The 23,122-nt window shown below is 43.5% G+C and overlaps 1 protein-coding gene across 1 annotated transcript; it reads left to right on the top strand.

The window, feature by feature from the left end:
- The first annotated feature begins 7,462 nt into the window (after window positions 1-7,462).
- LOC139535772 (von Willebrand factor A domain-containing protein 1-like) lies at window positions 7,463-22,522 on the top strand. The gene is made up of 5 exons (XM_071335557.1): window positions 7,463-8,015; window positions 15,986-16,537; window positions 16,842-17,168; window positions 17,375-17,650; window positions 20,843-22,522. Exons 1-5 carry the CDS (start codon window positions 7,931-7,933, stop codon window positions 21,175-21,177), a joined length of 1,575 nt encoding a protein of 524 aa, XP_071191658.1. The 5' UTR covers window positions 7,463-7,930; the 3' UTR covers window positions 21,178-22,522.
- The last annotated feature ends 600 nt before the right edge of the window (window positions 22,523-23,122 follow it).

The following is a 23,122-nucleotide window of genomic DNA, read 5'->3' as shown; positions in this document are numbered from 1 at the left end:
TGTTCATCTGTCCCTCAATCTTGACTAGTCTCCCAGTTCCAGCCGCTGAATAACATCCCCACAGCATGATGCGGCCACCACCATGCTTCACCGTAGGGATGGCACCAGCTTTCCTCCAGACATGATGCTTGGCATTCAGGCCAAAGAGTTCAATCCTGGTTTTATCAGACCAGAGAATCTTGTTTCTCATGATCTGAGAGTCTTTAGCTGTCTTCTGGCAAACTCTAAATGGGCTGTCATGTGCCTTTTACAGAGGAGTGGCTTCCGTCTGGCCTCTCTACCATAAAGGCCTGATTGGTGGAGTATTGCAGAGATGGTTGTCTTTCTGGAAGTATTCTGGCGCCTTGACTTTCTTCACATTTTGTTACGTTAAAGCCTTATTCTAAAATTGATTTAAAAAAAATCCTCATCAATCTATACACAATACCCCAAAATGACATAGCAAAAACAGGTTTTAATACATTTTTACAAATTTACAAAAAATGAAATATCACATTTACATACAGTACGAGTCAAAGTTTGGACACACCTATTCATCTTTTCAATAAAGAGTTTTTCTTTATTTTTGCTATTTTCTACATTGTAGAATAATAGAAGACATCAAACCATGAAATAACACATATTGAATCATGTAGGAACCAACAAAGTGTTCAACAAATCAGAAAATATTTGAGATTTGAGATTTTTCAAAGTAGCCACCGTTTGTCTTGATGACAGCTTTGCACACTCTTGGCATTCTCTCAACCAGCTTCATGAGGAATGCTTTTCCAACAGTCTTGAAGGAGTTCCCACATATGCTGAGCACTTGTTGGCTGCTTCACTCCGCGGTCCAACTCATCCCAAACCATCTCAATTGGGTTGAGGTCGGGTAATTGTGGAGGCCAGGTTATCTGATGCAGCACTCCATCACTCTCCTTCTTGGCCAAATAGCCCTTACACATCCTGGAGGTGTGTTTTTGGGTCATTGTCCTGTTGAAAAACAAATGATAATCCCTCTAATCGCAAACCAGATGGGATGGCATATCGCTGCAGAATGCTGTGGTAGCCATGCTGGTTAAGTGTGCCTTGAATTCTAAATTAATCACAGACATTGTCACTAGCAAAACACCCCCACACCATCACACCTCCTCCTCCTTGCTTCACGGTGGGAACCACACATGCATAGATCATCTGAACACTTATGTAAATGTGATATTTCTTCTTTCTTTTATAGATTTGCTCAAGTCTTTAAAACCTCTTTTCGCTTTGTCATTATGGGGTATTGTGTGTAGATTGATGAGGAACATTTTTCATGTAATCCATTTTAGAATAAGGCTGTAACGTAACAAAATGTGGAAAAAGAGAAAAGGTCTGAATACTTTCTGAATGCACTGTAGCATTATGATTACGTCTTTAGTTTTATTTGGGGCTGATGAAAAAGCAGCAAGTTTTTACAAACGGTTCAGCATTCTGTGTGTGTCCTTATAAAGCATTGCTGTATCGATATGGTTTCTTGTTAGGATATTAAGAAAACTGGAACATTTGATAGGATAATTTCGGCCTTTCAAATTCCAGGAGAGAATAGGTAGTGTTGCCATTCTTTTCAGAAAGGAATGTTATATTAATGATATACACTGAGTGGACAAAACATTCGGAACAGCTTCCTACTATTTAGTTGCCTCCTTTCATGCCCTCAGGACAGCCTTAATTGGTCGGGGCATGGACTACAAGGTATCGAAAGCGTTCCCCAGGGATGCTGGCACATACTGACTCCAATACTTCCCTCAGTTGTGTCAAGTTGGCTGAATGTTGTTTGGGTGGTGGCCCATTCATGATACACATGGGAAACTGTTTTCAGACCTTAACAATTTAGTTAGCAGACTTCATGAGTTAAGTTGGATAAAGTAAAAATAAAGAAAAAAGTGTATATAACAGCAGATATGCAAGCTTTAAGAGTCAAATAGGATTCTGTAGCTAAAGCATTTAAGTGATCCATACCATGTACAAAGAAATAAGACGGTATGTGCAAGAAATGCAGTTGATAATCTAGATCTTCACACTCGTTCATCATGGCCTGTAGGGCAAGTCCTCCATGGGAGATAAATTCAATAGCATGCCCTAAATGAAGGGGGACAGTAATCAACAGGAAGATTTTAAAAAACAACTGTGTAGTAGCCCATATGGGACTGGCCATCTCTCTTTAGCAGTAGCAAGTTGACTTAAAAACTGTGGATTCGTACAATCATAAAGTGAGAGCCATTCCGGATAGGACATGGACGGTGCATAATGTTAATTAGCGGCATGAGACCTGACTTGTCCTACCCAAACAGTTAAAACAAAAGATTTCTTATGAAAGAAGTTGGGTTTCCAGCTTCCATGTCAGTTTCAAGTCCTATGACCTGCATATTTAATTCATGGGAATGATTTTCAAGGAATTCCATTTTCTATTTTAGGATATTGATCGCCCCTTCTAATTTAGCTGGGGCTGTTTCCAGGTCATGGAGTCACACTTCTGTCGGATTTGGCCGCCTTCTCCAGACTTTCCACTTTAGTTGAATAGGCATCCACTTCATAAGTGAGCAATGTGAGTGATTAATTTACCGGTTTGAATTGCAAGTCAAGGGCAATCCCTTATGAACAATCTCTCAATTAGTTGCTGTCAGCTCTTTCTGTTGTCTGGTGCTGCCATGTTGCCATGGTGAATTGTGAATAGACAGATTATGCTATCTGCTGGAGCGAAATAGACCCATTTTCTCTTGTCAATGAACGTCCCTAAATAAGGTGTTTACTATTGATACTTTTAGAAAACAAGTCCATTAATTCCAAATCAAATCAAAGTTTATTTGTCACGTGTGCCGAATACAACAGGTGTAGACCTTACAGTGAAATGCTTACTTACAGGCTCTAACCAATAGTGCAAAAAAGGTATTAGGTGAACAATAGGTAGGTAAAGAAATAAAACAACGGTAAAAAGACAGGCTATATAAAGTAGCGAGGCTATAAAAGTAGCGAGGCTACATACAGACACCGGCTAGTCAGGCTGATTGAGGTAGTATGTGCATGTAGATATGGTTAAAGTGACTATGCATATATGATGAACAGAGAGTAGCAGTAGCGTAAAAGAGGGGTTGGCGGGTGGTGGGTGGGACACAATGCAGATAGCCCGGTTAGCCAATGTGCGGGAGCACTGGTTGGTCGGCCCAATTGAGGTAGTATGTACCTGAATGTATATTTAAAGTGACTATGCATATATGATAAACAGAGAGTAGCAGCAGCGTAAAAAGAGGGGTTGGGGGGGCGCACACAATGCAAATAGTCCGGGTAGCCATTTGATTATCTGTTCTGGAGTCTTATGGCTTGGGGCTAAAAACTGTTGAGAAGCCTTTTTGTCCTAAACTTGGCACTCCGGTATCGCTTGCCATGCGGTAGTAGAGAGAACAATCTATGACTGGAGTGGCTGGGGTCTTTGACAATTTTTTGGGCCTTCCTCTGACACCGCCTGGTGTAGAGGTCCTGGTTGGCAGGCAGCTTGGCCCCAGTGATGTACTGGGCCGTATGCACTACCCTCTGTAGTGCCTTGAGGTCGGAGGCCGAGCACTTGCCGTACCAGGCAGTGATGCAACCAGTCAGGATGCTCTCGATGTTGCAGTTGTAGAACCTTTTGAGGATCTTAGGACCCATGCCAAATCTTATTAGTTTCCTGAGGGGGAATAGGCTTTGCCGTGCCCTCTTCACGACTGTCTTGGTGTGTTTGGCCCATGATAGTTTGTTGTTGATGTGGACACCAAGGAACTTGAAGCTCTCAACCTGCTCCACTACAGCCCCGTCGATGAGAATGGGGGTGTGCTCGGTCCCCCTTTTCCTGTAGTCCACAATCATCTCCTTAGTCTTGGTTACGTTGAGGGGTAGGTTGTTATTCTGGCACCACCCAGCCAGGTCTCTGACCTCCTCCCTATAGGCAGTTTCGTCATTGTTGGTGATCAGGATTGTTGTGTCGTCTGCAAACTTAATGATGGTGTTGGAGTCGTGCCTGGCCATGCAGTCGTGGGTGAACAGGGAGTACAGGAGTGGACTGAGCACGCACCCCTGTGGAGCTCCAGTGTTGAGGATCAGCGTGGCAGATGTGTTGCTTCCTACCCTCATCACCTGGGTGCGGCCCGTCAGGAAGTCCAGGATCCAATTGCAGAGGGAGGTGTTTAGTCCCAGGATCCTTAGCTTAGCAATGAGCTTTGAGGGTACTATGGTGTTGAACGCTGAGCTGTAGTCAATTAATCGCATTCTCACATAAGTGTTCCTTTAGTCCAGGTGGGAAAGGGCAGTGTGGAGTGCAATTGAGATTGCATCATCTGTGGATCTGCAAATTTCATAGTATTTTTGCAAACGAAAGCCACGATAAGGCCAAGTGTTTCAATGCATGCCACCGGAATGTCACTTTTAAAGGTAGAGTCAGTGATATGACCTAAATGCATTCGTAGACGTCTGTTCTGGTAATCAGAGGCCACATAACATGAGTTGGGCTAACACAAACAAAGTGGTGGGTTAACAGTATGACATAATGTTTAATGTATATCTGTTTCTTGAAAATATTTTTTTATGACATTCCCCCCTTCATAACTATTGAAATTAAATATAATATACATGAAAAACATACATGACAAATTGTGGACATTATTTTGAAATTGGAAATGCGGGACTTATTTTGGCATGACAAATCAACACTCTTATTTTGAAATCGTAAAATGACAGAATTTTATTTTGCCATAATAAATCAAGGTACAATTATTTTGAAATTGGAACTCATATTACTTTTATTTGAATGACAAATTAAAGTACTCTTATTTTGATTTCAGAAATCGCATGACTATTATTTTGGCATGACAAAGCAAGGGACTCTTATTTTGTAATTGGAAATGCGGGACTTTTATTTTATCATGACAAAGCGAGAGACTCTTATTTTGAAATCGGGAAATCGCAGGACTTTTATTTTGGCAGGCCAAATCGAAGGACTCTTCTTTTGAAAACAGTAATGCAAGACTTTCATTTTGGCATGACATATTGGGGGACTCTTATTTTGAAGTATGTTATCCAGTTCAGAGTTGCTGGATGTAACTGAGCTGGATGCTGGATGTAACTGAGCCGGATGCTGGATGTAACTCTGAGCCAGATGCTGGATGAAACTGTGCAAGATGCTGGACGTTACTTTGAGCTGGATGCAGAATAATGGATGTAACTCTGCCGGATGCTGTATGCTGGATGTAACTCTGAGCCAGATGCTGAATGTAACTCTGAGCCGGATGCTAGATGTAACTCTGAGCCGAATGCTATACTGGATGTAACATCCAAAATCCAATTCATTTAAAAAATATTAATAATAATTAAAATGTAAACCTTTATTTAACCAGGTAGGCCAGTTGAGAACAAGTTCTCATTTACAACTGCGACCTGGCCAAGATAAAGCAAAGCAGTGCGACACAAACAACACAGAGTTACACATGGGATAAACAAATGTACAGTCAATAACACAATAGAAAAATCTATATACAGTGTGTGCAAATGTAGTCTGATTAGGGAGGTAAGGCAATAAATAGGCCATAGTGGGGAAAGAAATTACAATTTAACAATTAAACACTGGAGTGATGGATGTGCAGAAGATGAATGTGCAAGTACAGATACTGGGGTGCAAAGGAGCAAAAAAACAAAAAACAAAATGGGGATTAGATAGTTGGGTCGGCTATTTACAGATGGGCTATGTACAGGTGCAATGATCGGTAAGCTGCTCTGATAGCTGATGCTTAAAGTTAGTGAGGGAGATATAAGACTCCAGCTTCAGGGATTTTTGCAAATCATTCCAGTCATTGGCAGCAGAGAACTGTAAGGATGACCAGTGAAATATACCTGCTGGAGCGCGTGCTACGGGTGGGTGCTGCTATGGTAACCAGTGAGCTGAGATAAGGCGGGGCTTTACCTAGCAAGGACATATAGATGACCTGGAGCCAGTGGGTTTGCCGATGAATATGAAGCGAGGGCCAGCCAACGAGAGCATACAGGTCACAGTGGTGGGTAGTATATTGGGCTTTGGTGACAAAACGGATGGCACTGTGATAGACTGCATCCAATTTGCTGAGTAGAGTGCTGGAGGCTATTTTGTAAATGACATCGCTAAAGTCAAGGATCGGTAGGATAGTCAGTTTTACAAGGGTATGTTTGGCAGCATGAGTGAAGGAGGCTTTGTTTTGCGAAATAGGAAGCCGATTCTAGATTTAATTTTGGATTGGAGTTGCTTAATGTGAGTCTGGAAGGAGAGTTTACAGTCTAACCAGACACCTAGGTATTTGTACATGTCCACATATTCTAAGTCTGAACCGGGCTGGTGCGGGCAGCGATCGGTTGAAGAGCATGCATTTAGTTTTACTTGCATTTAAGAGCAGTTGGAGGCCACGGAAGGAGTGTTGTATGGTATTGAAACTCAGTGTCCAAAGAAGGGCCAGAAGTATACAGAATGGTGTCGTCTGCGTAGAGGTGGATCAGAGAATCACCAGCAGCAAGAGCGACATCATTGATGTATACAGAGAAAGGGTCGGCCTGAGAATTGAACCCTGTGGCACCCCCATAGAGACTGCCAGAGGTCCGGACAACAGGCCCTCCGATTTGACACACTGAACTCTATCTGAGAAGTAGTTGGTGAACCAGGCGAGGCAGTCATTTGAGATACCAAGGCTGTTGAGTCTGCCAATAAGAATGTGGTGATTGACAGAGTCGAAAGCCTTGGCCAGGTCGATGAAGACGGTTGCACAGTATTGTCTCTTATCGATGGTGGTTATGATATCATTTAGGACCTTGAGAGTGGCTGAGGTGCACCCATGACCAGCTCGGAATCTAGATTGCATAGCGGAGAAGGTGCGGTGGGATTCGAAATGGTCGGTGATCTGTTTGTTAACTTGGCTTTCGAAGACTTTAGAAAGGCAGGGTAGGATAGATATAGGTCTGTAACTGTTCGGGTCTAGAGTGTCTCCCCCTTTGAAGAGGGGGATGACCGCGGCAGCTTTCCAATCTTTAGGGATCTCAGACGATACGAAAAGTTGCATATTCATTGTTACAGCCCCTACTATAATTATTGCAATGAGTAGTTTGCTGCCACTCCACCCTGTTAGCCTGCATTCTCTCAAGATGTGCCAGCACACTGTTCCGCCCATCCCCGAGTAGAACACAAACCTATTCACTCAATAATACGAAATGCTCTGAGACCAGGTTGGTTCACTGAAGGGGGGTCCAAGTATGAGGGTAGAGTGCTGAATACCAGTGGTGTCAATAAAGTGTTAATCGCATTTGTGATAATGAGTTTGTTGACAATGTGACGTAGGCTATAGACGCAACCTGGATAATGTCCGAAACTGGGCCGAAATCCAACAAAAGTGACGCCAAAACCCTCTTGACTGTTGAGGGGAGAAGGCTTGTGAAAGGAAAACAGAAAGATAAGGGGGAGGAGAGGACTTAAAGATATTGGAGGGTGAGGAGGAAATTAAATAGAAGAAGCACTTTATCAGTTGATCTTGTGGAGAGGGGGGTAATGCATTCTGTGAAAGTGGGAGACTTGTGCCAGTGATAAAAGTTATGAAATTGGACTAAAAGTGGAAAGAAATTAAATTGAGCAAACATTTTTGTATACGTTTTGAATGAGGTAGTGTGGATAAAGTCGTCTACGCTGTTTGTGTGTGTGTATACCAGAGCGCCCTTGTGTGGTTACCAGTTTGTGATGACTTTTCAGCCTTTCTAAGGAAGCAGGCTGTACAACAAAAAACGGACTTATCCCTTGGCGCATGAGAATCTCGAGGAAGTGTGAGAGGGAAGGAACTGTAATACAGTACAACAAAGCTATGGACAGTGACTTGGGAAGATCCCATTCAGGGTGCACTTGTTTGCTCTATTTCATCATAACGTATTGATCCAATTTATGATGGAGTGGCTTGGATTTTCCTGTTTGCTGCTCGGTGTGTTACTGTGGCCGAGCAGCACACAAAACGTTGTACCTGACACAGGTAAGTTTAGTCTACCTTATACAGGTGTGTCACGGTTAGAGAGATGGCTGTGTGCATATTTCACAAATACTTTTAACAACGTTCCATTCTGCAGAGTTGAAGCTGGTAAAGTCTGGATCCTCAGTCACATCATTAGATAATCATTTGTTTTAGTTCTCTAACAATGAACTTCTTGGGATGTTAAACTATGTGCAGTAATATGTATCTGATCTATTAGTGAAGTATAGCCTACATCCACAAGTAGTAACTTATTTACACTGTCTATTCTTTTGTCCTCATCATTGTATTATTGACAGAGTTGTCTATATGATTCATATTTTTTCAGTATGTTTGTTTGAGAGAGGAAGAGAGTTCCAGCTCTTGGGATTACAGTTGAAAGGGAGACAACAGAAGTTCTGTCTTCTATTGATATTAGTTGCTATCTTCAAGAAAAACCTTTGCCCTGCTGACCTTGGCCAGAATGTCTCTGGAAATCCGGAACATTTTGTTTTCCAAATGACAGTAACAAGCTGTAATAATAATGGTAGTGCCAAACTACTTAAAAGTAAACACTTGGATCTATGACTCAGGTGTCTTTTAAAAAGATCAAGCAAAGGCTTTGGATACATTTCTCTACAGGTCATAAAGGTGGGAACAAAGCTTAATTTAGTTTTGTGGCTACGTTTTAATGACATAAATAGAGAGGAAGAGGAATGCATCTCTCTCACATACACTCTCTCTCACCCACAAACACCTTCTCACTGTGGATCTCAGAGAGGGAAGAGAGCTGCCATCCTCTTCCTCTCCTCCTCTTAAGTGCCAGCGCAAATCCCCTTTCTCTCTTCTCTCTCCTTGTCCTTCTCTTTTCCCCCCAGTACTTACACACTCTGCCTTTCAATTTCTCCCTCTACAGTATTTACACACTTTAAGGTATCATATTTTTGTTGTTGAGATAATACTTTATTTCTCTTGCTGAATGCTGAATGTAAAAACTGTCTTGACTTACCCCACTCTCCCCTATGTAGATGGTTGAGAAAGAAAAGTGCTGTAAATTGTTCCTGAAAATAAAGAGATGATAAGGTCCAGTGACCATTATAATGTGCTCATCAAAGAGCATCTGCCCAGACTGTGGCTATTCTCTGCATATAATGTTGTCTCTCTCTCTGTGTATCTTTCACTCTCTCTCTGTTGTTTGGTCTCTCTCTCTCTTTATCTTTCACTCTCTTTCTCTGTTGTTTGGTTTCTCTCTCTCTGTCTCTCTCTTTATCTTTCACTCTGTTGTTTGGTCTCTCTCTCTCTGTTTCTCTCTCTCTCTCTCACTCTCTCTCTGTTGTTTGGTCTCTCAATTCAATTCAATTCAATTCAAGGGGCTTTATTGGCATGGGAAACATGTGTTAACATTGCCAAAGCAAGTGAGGTAGATAATATACAAAAGTCAAATAAACAATAAAAATGAACAGTAAACATTACACATACAGAAGTTTCAAAACAATAAAGACATTACAAATGTCATATTATATATATGCAGTGTTGTAACAATGTACAAATGGTTAAAGCACACAAGTTAAAATAAATAAACATAAATACGGGTTGTATTTACAATGGTGTTTGTTCTTCACTGGTTGCCCTTTTCTTGTGGCAACAGGTCACAAATCTTGCTGCTGTGATGGCACACTGTGGAATTTCACCCAGTAGATATGGGAGTTTATCAAAATTGGATTTGTTTTCGAATTCTTTGTGGATCTGTGTAATCTGAGGGAAATACAGTGGGGAGAACAAGTATTTGATACACTGCCGATTTTGCAGGTTTTCCTACTTACAAAGCATGTAGAGGTCTGTAATTTTTATCATAGGTACACTTCAACTGTGAGAGACGGAATCTAAAACAAAAATCCTGAAAATCACATTGTATGATTTTTAACTAATTAATTTGCATTTTATTGCATGACATAAGTATTTGATCACCTACCAACCAGTAAGAATTCCGTCTCTCACAGACCTGTTAGTTTTTCTTTAAGAAGCCCTCCTGTTCTCCACTCATTACCTGTATTAACTGCACCTGTTTGAACTCGTTACCTGTATAAAAGACACCTGTCCACACACTCAATCAAACAGACTCCAACCTCTCCACAATGGCCAAGACCAGAGAGCTGTGTAAGGACATCAGGGTTAAATTGTAGACCTGCACAAGGCTGGGATGGGCTACAGGACAATAGGCAAGCAGCTTGGGGAGAAGGCAACAACTGTTGGCGCAATTATTAGAAAATGGAAGAAGTTGAAGATGACGGTCAATCACCCTCGGTCTGGGGCTCCATGCAAGATCTCACCTCGTGGGGCATCAATGATCATGAGGAAGGTGAGGGATCAGCCCAGAACTACCCGGCAGGACCTGGTCAATGACCTGAAGAGAGCTGGGACCACAGTCTCAAAGAAAACCATTAGTAACACACTACGCCGTCATGGATTAAAATCCTGCAGCGTACACAAGGTCCCCCTGCTCAAGCCAGCGCATGTCCAGGCCCGTCTGAAGTTTGCCAATGACCATCTGGATGATCCAGAGGAGGAATGGGAGAAGGTCATGTGGTCTGATGAGACAAAAATAGAGCTTTTTGGTCTAAACTCCACTCGCCGTGTTTGGAAGAAGAAGAAGGATGAGTACAACCCCAAGAACACCATCCCAACCATGAAGCATGGAGGTGGAAACATCATTCTTTGGGGATGCTTTTCTGCAAAGGGGACAGGACGACTGCACCGTATTGAGGGGAGGATGGATGGGGCCATGTATCGCGAGATCTTGGCCAACAACCTCCTTCCCTCAGTAAGAGCATTGAAGATGGGTCGTAGCTGGGTCTTCCAGCATGACAACGACCCGAAACACACAGCCAGGGCAACTAAGGAGTGGCTCCGTAAGAAGCATCTCAAGGTCCTGGAGTGGCCTAGCCAGTCTCCAGATCTGAACCCAATAGAAAATCTTTGGAGGGAGCTGAAAGTCCGTATTGCCCAGCGACAGCCCCGAAACCTGAAGGATCTGGAGAAGGTCTGTATGGAGGAGTGGGCCAAAATCCCTGCTGCAGTGTGTGCAAACCTGGTCAAGAACTACAGGAAACGTATGATCTCTGTAATTGCAAACAAAGGTTTTTGTACCAAATATTAAGTTCTGCTTTTCTGATGTATCAAATACTTATGTCATGCAATAAAATGCAAATTAATTAGTTAAAAATCATACAATGTGATTTTCCGTCTCTCACAGTTGAAGTGTACCTATGATCAAAATTACAGACCTCTACATGCTTTGTAAGTAGGAAAACCTGCAAAATCGGCAGTGTATCAAATACTTGTTCTCCCCACTGTATGTCTCTCTAATATGGTCATACATTGGGCAGGAGGTTAGGAAGTGCAGCTCAGTTTCCACCTCATTTTGTGGGCAGTGAGCACATAGCCTGTCTTCTCTTGAGAGCCATGTCTACCTACGGCGGCCTTTCTCAATAGCAAGGCTATGCTCACTGAGTCTGTACATAGTCAAAGCTTTCCTTAAGTTTGGGTCAGTCACAGTGGTTAGGTATTCTGCCACTGTATACTCTCTGTTTAGGGCCAAATAGCATTCTAGTTTGCTCTGTTTTTTTGTTAATTCTTTCCAATGTGTCAAGTAATTATCTTTTTGTTTTCTCATGATTTGGTTGGGTCTAATTGTGCTGTTGTCCTGGGGCTCTGTGGGGTGTGTTTGTGTTTGTGAACAGAGCCCTAGGACCAGCTTGCTTAGGGGACTCTTCTCCAGGTTCATCTCTCTGTAGGTGATGGCTTTGTTATGGAAGGTTTGGGAATCGCTTCCTTTTAGGTGGTTGTAGAATTTAACGGCTCTTTTCTGGATTTTGATAATTAGTGGGTATCGGCCTAATTCTGCTCTGCATGCATTATTTGGTGTTCTACGTTGTACACGGAGGATATTTTTGCAGAATTCTGCATGCAGAGTCTCAATTTGGTGTTTGTCCCATTTTGTGAAATCTTGGTTGGTGAGCGGACCCCAGACCTCACAACCATAAAGGGCAATGGGCTCTATGACTGATTCAAGTATTTTTAGCCAGATCCTAATTGGTATGTTGAAATTTATGTTCCTTTTGATGGCATAGAATGCCCTTCTTGCCTTGTCTCTCAGATCGTTCACAGCTCTGTGGAAGCTACCTGTGGTGCTGATGTTTAGGCCGAGGTATGTATAGTTTTTTTTTTGTGTGCTCTAGGGCAACGGTGTCTAGATGGAATTTGTGGTCCTGGCGACTGGACCTTTTTTGGAACACCATTATTTTGGTCTTACTGAGATTTACTGTCAGGGCCCAGGTCTGACAGAATCTGTGCAGAAGATCTAGGTGCTGCTGTAGGCCCTCCTTGGTTGGTGACAGAAGCACCAGATCATCAGCAAACAGTAGACATTTGACTTCGGATTCTAGTAGGGTGAGACCGGGTGCTGCAGACTGTTCTAGTGCCCGCGCCAATTCGTTGATATATGTTGAAGAGGGTGGGGCTTAAGCTGCATCCCTGTCTCACCCCACGACCCTGTGTGAAGAAATGTGTGTGTTTTTTGCCAATTTTAACCGCACACTTGTTGTTTGTGTACATGGATTTTATGATGTCGTATGTTTTACCCCCAACACCACTTTCCATCAATTTGTATAGCAGACCCTCATGCCAAATTGAGTCGAAGGCTTTTTTGAAATCAACAAAGCATGAGAAGACTTTGCCTTTGTTTTGGTTTGTTTGGTTGTCAATTAGGGTGTGTAGGGTGAATACATGGTCTGTTGTACGGTAATTTGGTAAAAAGCCAATTTGACATTTGCTCAGTACATTGTTTTCATTGAGGAAATGTACGAGTCTGCTGTTAATGATAATGCAGAGTATTTTCCCAAGGTTACTGTTGACGCATATTCCACGGTAGTTATTGGGGTCAAATTTGTCTCCACTTTTGTGGATTGGGGTGATCAGTCCTTGGTTCCAAATATTGGGGAAGATGCCAGAGCTAAGGACGATGTTAAAGAGTTTTAATATAGCCAATTGGAATTTGTTGTCTGTATATTTGATCATTTCATTAAGGATACCATCAACACCACAGGCCTTTTTGGGTTGGAGGGTTTTTATTTTGTCCTGTAACTCATTCAAGGTAATTGGAGAATCCAGTGGGTTCTGGTAGTCTTTAATAGTTGATTCTAGGATTTGTATTTGATCATGTATATGTTTTTGCTCTTTATTCTTTGTTATAGAGCCAAAAAGATTGGAGAAGTGGTTTACCCATACATCTCCATTTTGGATAGATAATTCTTCGTGTTGTTGTTTGTTTAGTGTTTTCCAATTTTCCCAGAATTGGTTAGAGTCTATGGATTCTTCAATTACATTGAGCTGATTTCTGACGTGCTGTTCCTTCTTTTTCCGTAGTGTATTTCTGTATTGTTTTAGTGATTCACCATAGTGAAGGCGTAGACTCAGGTTTTCCGGGTCTCTATGTTTTTGGTTGGACAGGTTTCTCAATTTATTTCTTAGATTTTTGCATTCTTTATCAAACCATTCGTCATTGTTGTTCATTTTCTTCGGTTTTCTATTTGAGATTTTTAGATTTGATAGGGAAGCTGAGAGGTCAAATATACTGTTAAGATTTTCTACTGCCAAGTTTACACCTTCACTATTGCAGTGGAGCGTTTTACCCAGGAAGTTGTCTAAAAGGGATTGAATTTGCTGTTGCCTAATTGTTTTTTGGTAGGTTTCCAAACTGCATTCCTTCCATCTATAGCATTTCTTAATGTTACTCAGTTCCTTTGGCTTTGATGCCTCATGATTGAGTATTGCTCTGTTCAAGTAGACTGTGATTTTGCTGTGGTCTGATAGGGGTGTCAGTGGGCTGACTGTGAACGCTCTGAGAGACTCTGGGTTGAGGTCAGTGATAAAGTAGTCTACAGTGCTACTGCCAAGAGATGAGCTATAGGTGTACCTACCATAGGAGTCCCCTCGAAGCCTACCATTGACTATGTACATACCCAGCGTGCGACAGAGCTGCAGGAGTTGTGACCCGTTTTTGTTGGTTATGTTGTCATAGTTGTGCCTAGGTGGGCATATGGGGGAGGGAATGCTGTCACCTCCAGGTAGGTGTTTGTCCCCCTGTGTGCTGAGGGTGTCAGGTTCCTGTCCAGTTCTGGCATTTAGGTCGCCACAGACTAATACATGTCCCTGGGCCTGGAAATGATTGATTTCCCCCTCCAGGATGGAGAAGCTGTCTTCATTAAAGTATGGGGATTCTAGTGGGGGGATATAGGTAGCACACAGGAGGACATTTTTCTCTGTTAAGATAATTTCCTTTTGAATTTCTAGCCAAATGTAAAATGTTCCTGTTTTGATTAATTTAATGGAGTGAGTTAGGTCTGCTCTATACCAAATTAGCATTCCCCCTGAGTCCCTTCCCTGTTTCACACCTGGTAGTTTGGTGGATGGGACTACCAGCTCTCTGTAACCTAGAGGGCAACCAGTGGGTCCGTCTCCTCTATACCATGTTTCTTGCAGGATGACAATGTCTGCATTACCGATTTCTTTGGTGAAGTCCGGGTTCCTGCTCTTTAGGCCAAAGGCAGATGACCTCAGGCCTTGGATATTCCAGGATGATATAGTGAAGGCTTTTTGTTCCATAAAGTGTCCAAAGTTGTTGGTCGGGGTTTGGCCTCAGGCCAGTAAGTGTGAGCAGAGCCTGCTGAGCATCTGGTACATGTCGTTGGCTTGGGCGAGTGTAAGAGTGGGGGTTGGGCCTGTTTGCCCGCTCACTACCTGGGCGTATGTGTGACTTCCATGTTGATGCCCTCTTTGCGGGGGTGGGGTGCATGGGGTGGGCAGGAGTGGCATGGGTCTGATCTGAGGGGGCCTAAATTGGGTGTGGGCATGGTTGATGTGGGGGGGGGTGTGTAGGTCCAGGGGGGGGGTCCTGGAGGTCTTGGAGGGTGTCTCGCTGGTCTGGGTGGGGTGTCTATTGATCTGTTGCTCCTGTGTGGAGTGTTGGGGCTTCGTTTGAGAGCGATGTCCTTTAGAGTCCGGGCAAAGGTGGGCACTGCTGCCTTGTAGAGGTGGACCTGGTCATAGAGGCTGTTCAAGTCCAGGGTGGAGTGGTGTGCCAGAAAAACATTTGGTTTTGAGGCACAGTCACGGGAAATGCTTGCGTTTACCAGCTGTATTGTAGCAGGGTGGAAGTCTTTTCGTGGTAGCAGGGTGGAGATAACCACTTGTGCGTTGGGGAAAGTAGAAGAAGCTTTTTCAATCACTCCCTTCAGTGCTGTGGCCACCCTTTCCTGCTGTGCTCTCAGGTCGTTTGTGCCTGTGTGTATTATTACTCTCTCTGTCTCACACTCTCTCTCTCTCACACTCTCTCTCTCTCTGTTTCTCTCTCACTCTCTCTCTCTGTTTCTATCTCTCACTCTCAATTTCTCTGTTGTTTGGTCTCTCTCTCTCACTCTCTCTCTGTTGTTTGGTCTCTTTCTGTCTCGCTCTTTATTTTTTGCTCTCTCTGTAATTTGGTTCCTCTCTATATTTTACAGTATTTTTCTTCCCCCATCCTTTGTTTTTATATGTTTAATATCTCTCACTCCATTGACAGCCATCTTTCAACCCATACCTTTATTCATCTTTTAGCACTCTTGTCTCTTCATTCTTCTTTCCTCTCCTCTCTCTTGTCCTGTGTTCTATGGCTTGGATCCCATTATGTTTGAATAAAATGGCTTAAACGATCAAGGTTAATTTTAATGATCACACAAAGAACAGCAAATATTTCGATTTAGACATAGGAAGATTAGCAAAGTAAAGAACAACCATGACAGGAGGTAAAACAAAGGCTAACAAAGAGCTTTTCATCGCATGTGTTTTTATATTGCCTTGTGGAACATAATATATATATATATACTCTATATATAAGGTGAATAACTTCAGTGTAATCTCTCTCTCTCTCTCTCTCTCTCTCTCTCTCTCTCTCTCAGCTCTGAACTGTTGTGAGGGGGACATCCTGCTCCTGTTGGATTCTTCAGGAAGTGTGTCATCCTACGAGTTCACTCGCCTGCTGCACTTCCTGTCCGAGCTGCTCCTCCCCTTCTCTCTGGGGCGAGGCCAGGTGAGGGCGGGGCTGCTGCAGGTGGGCACTGAGCCACACCTGGAGTTTGGTCTGGACGCCCACAGCACCCAGCCTGGCCTGCAGGGGGCACTGCAGAGGACGATGCAGCTCCAGGGGGACACCAACACAGAGGCTGCCCTCAGACTGGCCCAGGGGCTGCTAGCCAGAGCTGGGGCTGGGGATGAGTTGGAGCTCCCCAAAGTGCTGGTGTGGCTAACGGATGGGGTACAGCTGGGCATGGTGGATGGACCAATGGCAGAGCTGAGAAAGGCAGGTGTGTCTCTGTTGGCTGTCTCTATGGGACACGGGAACTACCAGGTGCTGCAGAGGGTGGTGACCCCGCCCATCGAGTCCCACCTGTACTTTGTGGACATCGATGACATCAGTATCATCACAGAGGACCTGAGGGAGGCCATCATTGGTGTGTGGGGCAGGGGTGAGGGAGGGGGGTAGTGACTCACAAAGACAGAGGACATAGATGACAGTATATGAAATGTAATTTTTTGCCCTTCAAACTGCACAGACTTGTATAAAACAGTTCAGAGCATACATTTTTCACTTTGAACATCACAGCAGAGGTGGGACTGTGCTGCTTGACTATAATTGAGTTGCCAGACTCAAGTATTTATAGACAGGACTGTGATTGCAGATGAAATCCTCTGTAGTGTAAATGCAAACTCTACCCAACTGAGTTGTATCCCCTTCCCCCCCTCTCTCTCTCTCAGAGCTGATCCGTGTTGAGCGCCTGAGGGTGGTACAGGTGTCCTCCCACAGTGCCGTGCTGCAGTGGCGTCCTGTACTCGGATCCAACACAGATTTCTACAGCTTTTTCCGCTACAGCTCTGTTCTGCCAGGTGCTGGGGAGGGTCAGCCTAACGGCGGGGCCAGCAGTGGGGGGCAGTACCACAGACGGACCCTCCCCGGGGACGCCAGCTGGGTGGAGCTGAGGGGCCTGCAGCCAGACACCATCTACACTGCCACCCTCACCCCTAACTCCCAGTCCAACCATGATTACCTCAACACTCTCAGTGTCACCTTCACTACACAACCCGGTCAGAGGGGGGGGGGGGGGGAGAAGGAGGGAGGGAGAGGGGGATGAGAGTTCAGTGATGTGGTAGATATATGAAATGAGCAGATAGTATAATAGAAAATCAACACAACCAGAATATATTTTTACATTATTAAACACATTTTTTGTGGATAATAATATTCTCTTTTGTGTCATCCCATCCTCTCCCTCTCCTATCCTCCAACCTAGAGGTGTTGAGCCCAGCGGTGGTCACAGTGGCAGACTCAGGTCCTGACAGAGTGCGAGTGAGCTGGGGTCCTTTGCAAACTGAGCATGTCCAGCGGTACCAGATAGAGTATGGAGCTCTACCCAGTGGGCAGGTCCACACGGTTAGGCTACATGGACATCAGAACTCCACTCTGCTCACTGGTCTAGAGCCAGACACACAGTACCTAGTTACTGTCAGCGCCCTGTACTCCACAGGCAAAGAGAAGGCCATGTCTGTCAAGGCCTGCACTCAGGAGGGTAAGATGTGTGTTGGTGTGTTTCTATTGATTTAGGGACAATTCGACATTTACTGGGTTAGGGGGGCTGTTCCAAAATAGGGGAGGGTTGTCTAGATTTTTTTCATTGCTCTGGGGAGTGTGTTTTCTTTATTGGGAACAGGGGAGGGTAGTGCGTTTTTCCCCTGATTTACAATTTCCACTATGCAGGTTTTACGATATGTATTCCATATAGCCAAATGCCCTCATCTGCTTACTTGCTTCTTCCCTATCAAGGTGCTTTGGTACTTCCCTTATGCACTACACTTCTCCATGTGATTACTATACCACAGATCAATATACTGTAGTCTACCAGTCAACTATCTATCCTGCCCTCTATTCATACTGACAATAGTGGTAGTTGGATCATTTATCCAGATCTGCAATAGGTTAACTAGCAATCATACCACACATAAAATCATTCAAATATGCACACATTTTCTAAATAAATCCACAAGATATAGAGGAATAACTGATTGGCAGCAGAGAGGCCAGGTGCATCATTGCACATGAAAGAACAGTGAAAACATGCAGCTCAAAAAGCTCCCCCATTGATCTTGTTAATTAAGGGACAATACAATTATCCTACCTAGACTAGCCTTCAACACCATAATCCAATGAACAATTGAGTGCAATTCTACTCCAGGCTGTAAACTGCAGTGAAAATGTCATTTGAATAATGGTGCAAAAGTCATTCCATTCATTCCATCAAGATCAGCTGTGGGTCTACTCTGGACAGATTCTAGATAGGCACAGGAGCATGCCAGTCTGGTTGTATTTTTACTTGTGATACTGATGCGCTGTCTGTTGCCGATCATCATTCTCTCATTCTCCCATGTCGTCCACATAGGCCTATATGCGCCCAGCAGGCCCAGTTATTCAGGAAAGCTTAACATATTCTGGCTCCTTTCCGATCCAAGTGGCTATTCCTTGACCTAGAACCTGACACTTCAATATTGCCTAAATATTTTTCATTTAATATGTAAAATGTATTACCTTTTTTATGTGTGGCATTAACACAACTACTCACAATGTTTTCATCTGATTAGGCTACCTGCGCACGTTCATCCACTCCACTCTAATATAATTCCACCATCCAAACTGCGCAATGGCCATTCGATTCATGGAAAGTGACAACTGTTACAAAACAACAAAATTACATTCAAACCAAGCCTTCGATACTGAGTAGGGGTACTGAGTAGGGGTACTGAGTAGGGGTACTGAGTAGAGGTACTGAGTAGGGGTACTGAGTAGGGGTACTGAGTAGAGGTACTGAGTAGGGGTACTGAGTAGGGGTACTGAGTAGGAGTACTGAGTAGGGATACTGAGTAGGGATACTGAGTAGGGGTACTGAGTAGGGGTACTGAGTAGGGGTACTGAGTAGGAGTACTGAGTAGGGATACTGAGTAGGGGTACTGAGTAGGGATACTGAGTAGGGATACTGAGTAGGGGTACTGAGTAGGGATACTGAGTAGGGGTACTGAGTAGGGATACTGAGTAGGGGTACTGAGTAGGGGTACTGAGTAGTGATACTGAGTAGGGGTACTGAGTAGGGGTACTGAGTAGAGGTACTGAGTAGAGGTACTGAGTAGGGGTACTGAGTAGGGGTACTGAGTAGGGGTACTGAGTAGGGATACTGAGTAGTGATACTGAGTAGGGGTACTGAGTAGGGGTACTGAGTAGGGATACTGAGTAGGGGTACTGAGTAGTGATACTGAGTAGGGGTACTGAGTAGGGGTACTGAGTAGGGATACTGAGTAGAGGTACTGAGTAGTGATACTGAGTAGGGATACTGAGTAGGGGTACTGAGTAGAGGTACTGAGTAGGGGTACTGAGTAGGGGTACTGAGTAGGGATACTGAGTAGAGGTACTGAGTAGTGATACTGAGTAGGGGTACTGAGTAGGGGTACTGAGTAGGGATACTGAGTAGGGGTACTGAGTAGAGGTACTGAGTAGTGATACTGAGTAGGGGTACTGAGTAGGGGTACTGAGTAGAGGTACTGAGTAGTGATACTGAGTAGGGGTACTGAGTAGGGGTACTGAGTAGAGGTACTGAGTAGGGGTACTGAGTAGAGGTACTGAGTAGTGATACTGAGTAGGGGTACTGAGTAGGGGTACTGAGTAAGGAGGGATGTATTTTCTGTTTTTCAAGATTGTCATACTCTAATTGATTGTGGTGTTGAAAATACAAACCATGATGATAAGTGCTCAAAGTCAGTAATTGGTATGCAGTTACGCGTTGCTTATTGGTTGTGTGTGATGCATTGGCACAGAAACCTGTTGGTGGAAAATTTGTTGCATACATTTTATATAATTATAAATACAGCAATGAAATGTTGAAAATCTGATTTCTCCTGAGATGATCATTGTCTGCAGCCAACTCTGATCATAGTGTAATGAAACAGCCAGAGAGAGTGAGCTCGCCCATAGCGAACCCTCAACATTCTGGCCCATTAGCTGTGCGTGGCATCGACTGTGCCACAAAACCATGCTAAAGTGGTAAAGTCGATATCCACGTTTATAAACACAGGGTTGTTACAGTTATTGTAATTTATGGTGGTAATAACTATTTTTGAGTTAATTTTATGAGGGGGAAGGTGTGCACATTTTATTACAGTAGAAGGGGAGGGTGATGTGAAAATATTTGTAACATTGGGGAGGGGGTGCATATTTTTTGGGACATTTCTAACTGTCCCTTATACTTCTGCTGTCTTTCCTTAATATAACATTTTTCCCTCTCAGCAACAATATTGTATTTGTGCTGTTAATTCAATGGTTCCCAACCTTTTTCGGTAACTGTACCACCAAGTACATTTTGCTCTGCCCGGATTTCCCCATAAGTACCCCCCTCATGTGCATTTTACCAGTAAGTCTATGGTCTCATGAGTCTTCTCAAGTATCCCCTTTTGATAGGCCAAGTACCCCCAGGGGTCCCAGTACCCCTGGTTGGGAAACACTGTGTTAATGAATGCTTGTTAAATGGTATTGACATTTAAATGTCATGAAACCCTTTACTTATCCTGACATACTGTACATTTATCCTACAGTCATATATAAGGAGTCCATGCCTCCCAAGTTTACCCTTAGGCTTTGCCCCTCTCGTTTTTCATTCTGTGATTTATGGCTTTTAGAACAGAACACACACACTAGCCTGTCCTCTATCTGTGTGTCTCAGTGCTGCCTGCCCTGGCTGACCTCCAGCTGACCCCAGTGGGGCGTGATGCGGTGCAGGTCCGGTGGTGGGGCCACGATGAGGGGCTGAGGGGGTACTGGCTCAACTGGGAGAGGGGTGAGACCCAGAGCCCCTCCCGCCCTGCATTCTCCTGCCTATACCTGCCCCCTGGCTCCCTGTCCACGCTGCTCACACAACTGGCCCCCAGCAGCCGAGTGTGTGTGTCCCCTGTCTACCGCATGGCCCGGGGAGAGGGGCTCTGCTGCACCGCACGCACACAAACAGGTCTGATACTGCGCACACACATACCAGGGTTGGGCTCAATTCAATTTGAGTGACAGGAAGTAGAATTTAACTCAGTGCTATTCAAAGACATTCCACTGTCATAGAACATGAGAGTGTCATTAAATCTAAAGAGTGTGCAAAGCTGTCATAAAGGCAAAGGGTGGCTACTTTGAAGAATCTCAAATGTAACATTTTGATTTCTTTAACACTTTTCTGGTTACTACATGATTCAATATGTGTTATTTCGCAGTTTTGATGTCTTCACTACCATTTTACAATGTAGAAAATAGTAAAAAACAAAGAAAAACCCTGGAATGAGTAGATGTGTCCAAACTTTTGACTGGTACTGTAAGTATTCAGACCCTTTGCTATGAGACTCAAAATTGAGCACAGGTGTGTCCTGTTTCCATTGATCATCCTTGAGATGTTTCTACAACTTGATTGGAGTCCACCTGTGGTAAATTCCATGGATTGGACATGATTTGGAAAGACACACACCTGTCTATATAAGGTCCCACAGTTGACAGTGCTTGTCAAAGCAATATCCAAGCCATGAGGTCTAAGGAATTGTCCGTAGAGCTCCAAGACAGGATTGTGTCGAGGCACAGATCTGGGAAGGGCACTAAAACATTTCTGCAGCATTGAAGGTCCCAAAGAACACAGTGCCCTCCATTATTCTTAAATGGAAGAAGTTTGGAACCACCAAGACTCTTCCTAGAGCTGGCCGCTTGGCCAAACTGAGCAATCAGGGGAGAAGGGCCTTGGTCAGGGTGACCAAGAACCCGATGGTCACTCTGACATAGCTCCAGAAGGACAACCATCTCTGCAGCACTCCACCAATCAGGCCTATACTCGGTACCGGTAACCCCTGTATACAGCCTCGTTATTGTTATTTTATTGAGTTTTTTTTTAAACTTTAGTTTATTTGGTAAATATTTTCTTAACTCTTCTTGAACTGCACTGTTGGTTAAGGGCTTGTAAATAAGCATTTCACGGTAAGGTCTACACTTGTTGTATTCGGCGCATGTGACAAATAAAGTTTAATTTGATATTTCACTTTTTTTATGGATTAGCAAACATTTCTAAAACCCTGTTTTGCTTTGTCATTATGGATATTGTGTGTAGATTGATGAGGTGGAAAAATTATTTAATACATTTTAAAATAAGGTTGTAATGTAACAAAATGTGGAAAAAGTCAAGGGGTCTGAATAATTTCAGAATGTACTGTAATGAATTATGCTAAATGAGGCAAATATAACTTGTCTGTGTATTGCCGTATATAAGACAACTGTTGGGACTGCCCCGGCAGAGCTCCTGACCGATGTTCACTATGGTGCATTACGTTTGTTGGAACATCTCCAGCTCACTGATAATAAACAATGATTCATTTAAGATTGACTTTGAGTGTCTCTGTGTAAGAATTACCACAACAGAAGATTATGCCGTCATGTCATAAGGAAGACACGTTCTGGGTCAGCTGGGTCAAGATAAAGTTGTAGCTTCACCATATAGGTGATGTGATCCAAATGGATGGATTCCATTTCTCTGATTCCAATTAGAAGGATAGCCACTGACAGGGAGAGATGAATAAGGGTGAAAAGGAGGAGGGGTGGATGGAGGGGAAAAAGAAGACAACAGCATATTCTTTATCTCCCATCATCCATGTCACATAGGCATTTCTGGAAGAAGAAAAAAGATACAGCATATACACTTCATGAATAAAAGGTGAAAATGTACTTTCTCACACATTTTTCAGTTTTAGATTTCTCCCATAATGCAATCAACATGTGAGCCTAGCTCTTGTGAACTTGCTTCTGAAGAGCACCATCTAGTGGGACACATATTTTACCACAGGTTGTGACAATCAGGCCTATGTTAAACTTTTTAGAATTTTTTCTCTGCTGCACTGTATGCACAGTACACCCCTAAGTGTGAATATAATGCAAAAAATGCAGGGAAAGCTTTTTTTTTTAAATGACGTCATAATTTCCTCAATCA

This window comes from Salvelinus alpinus, chromosome 12, assembly GCF_045679555.1.
Source record: "Salvelinus alpinus chromosome 12, SLU_Salpinus.1, whole genome shotgun sequence".
NCBI classification, from domain to species: domain Eukaryota; kingdom Metazoa; phylum Chordata; class Actinopteri; order Salmoniformes; family Salmonidae; genus Salvelinus; species Salvelinus alpinus.
Note: the sequence above shows the minus strand (reverse complement) of the source record. Positions and strands in the feature narration are given on the sequence as shown.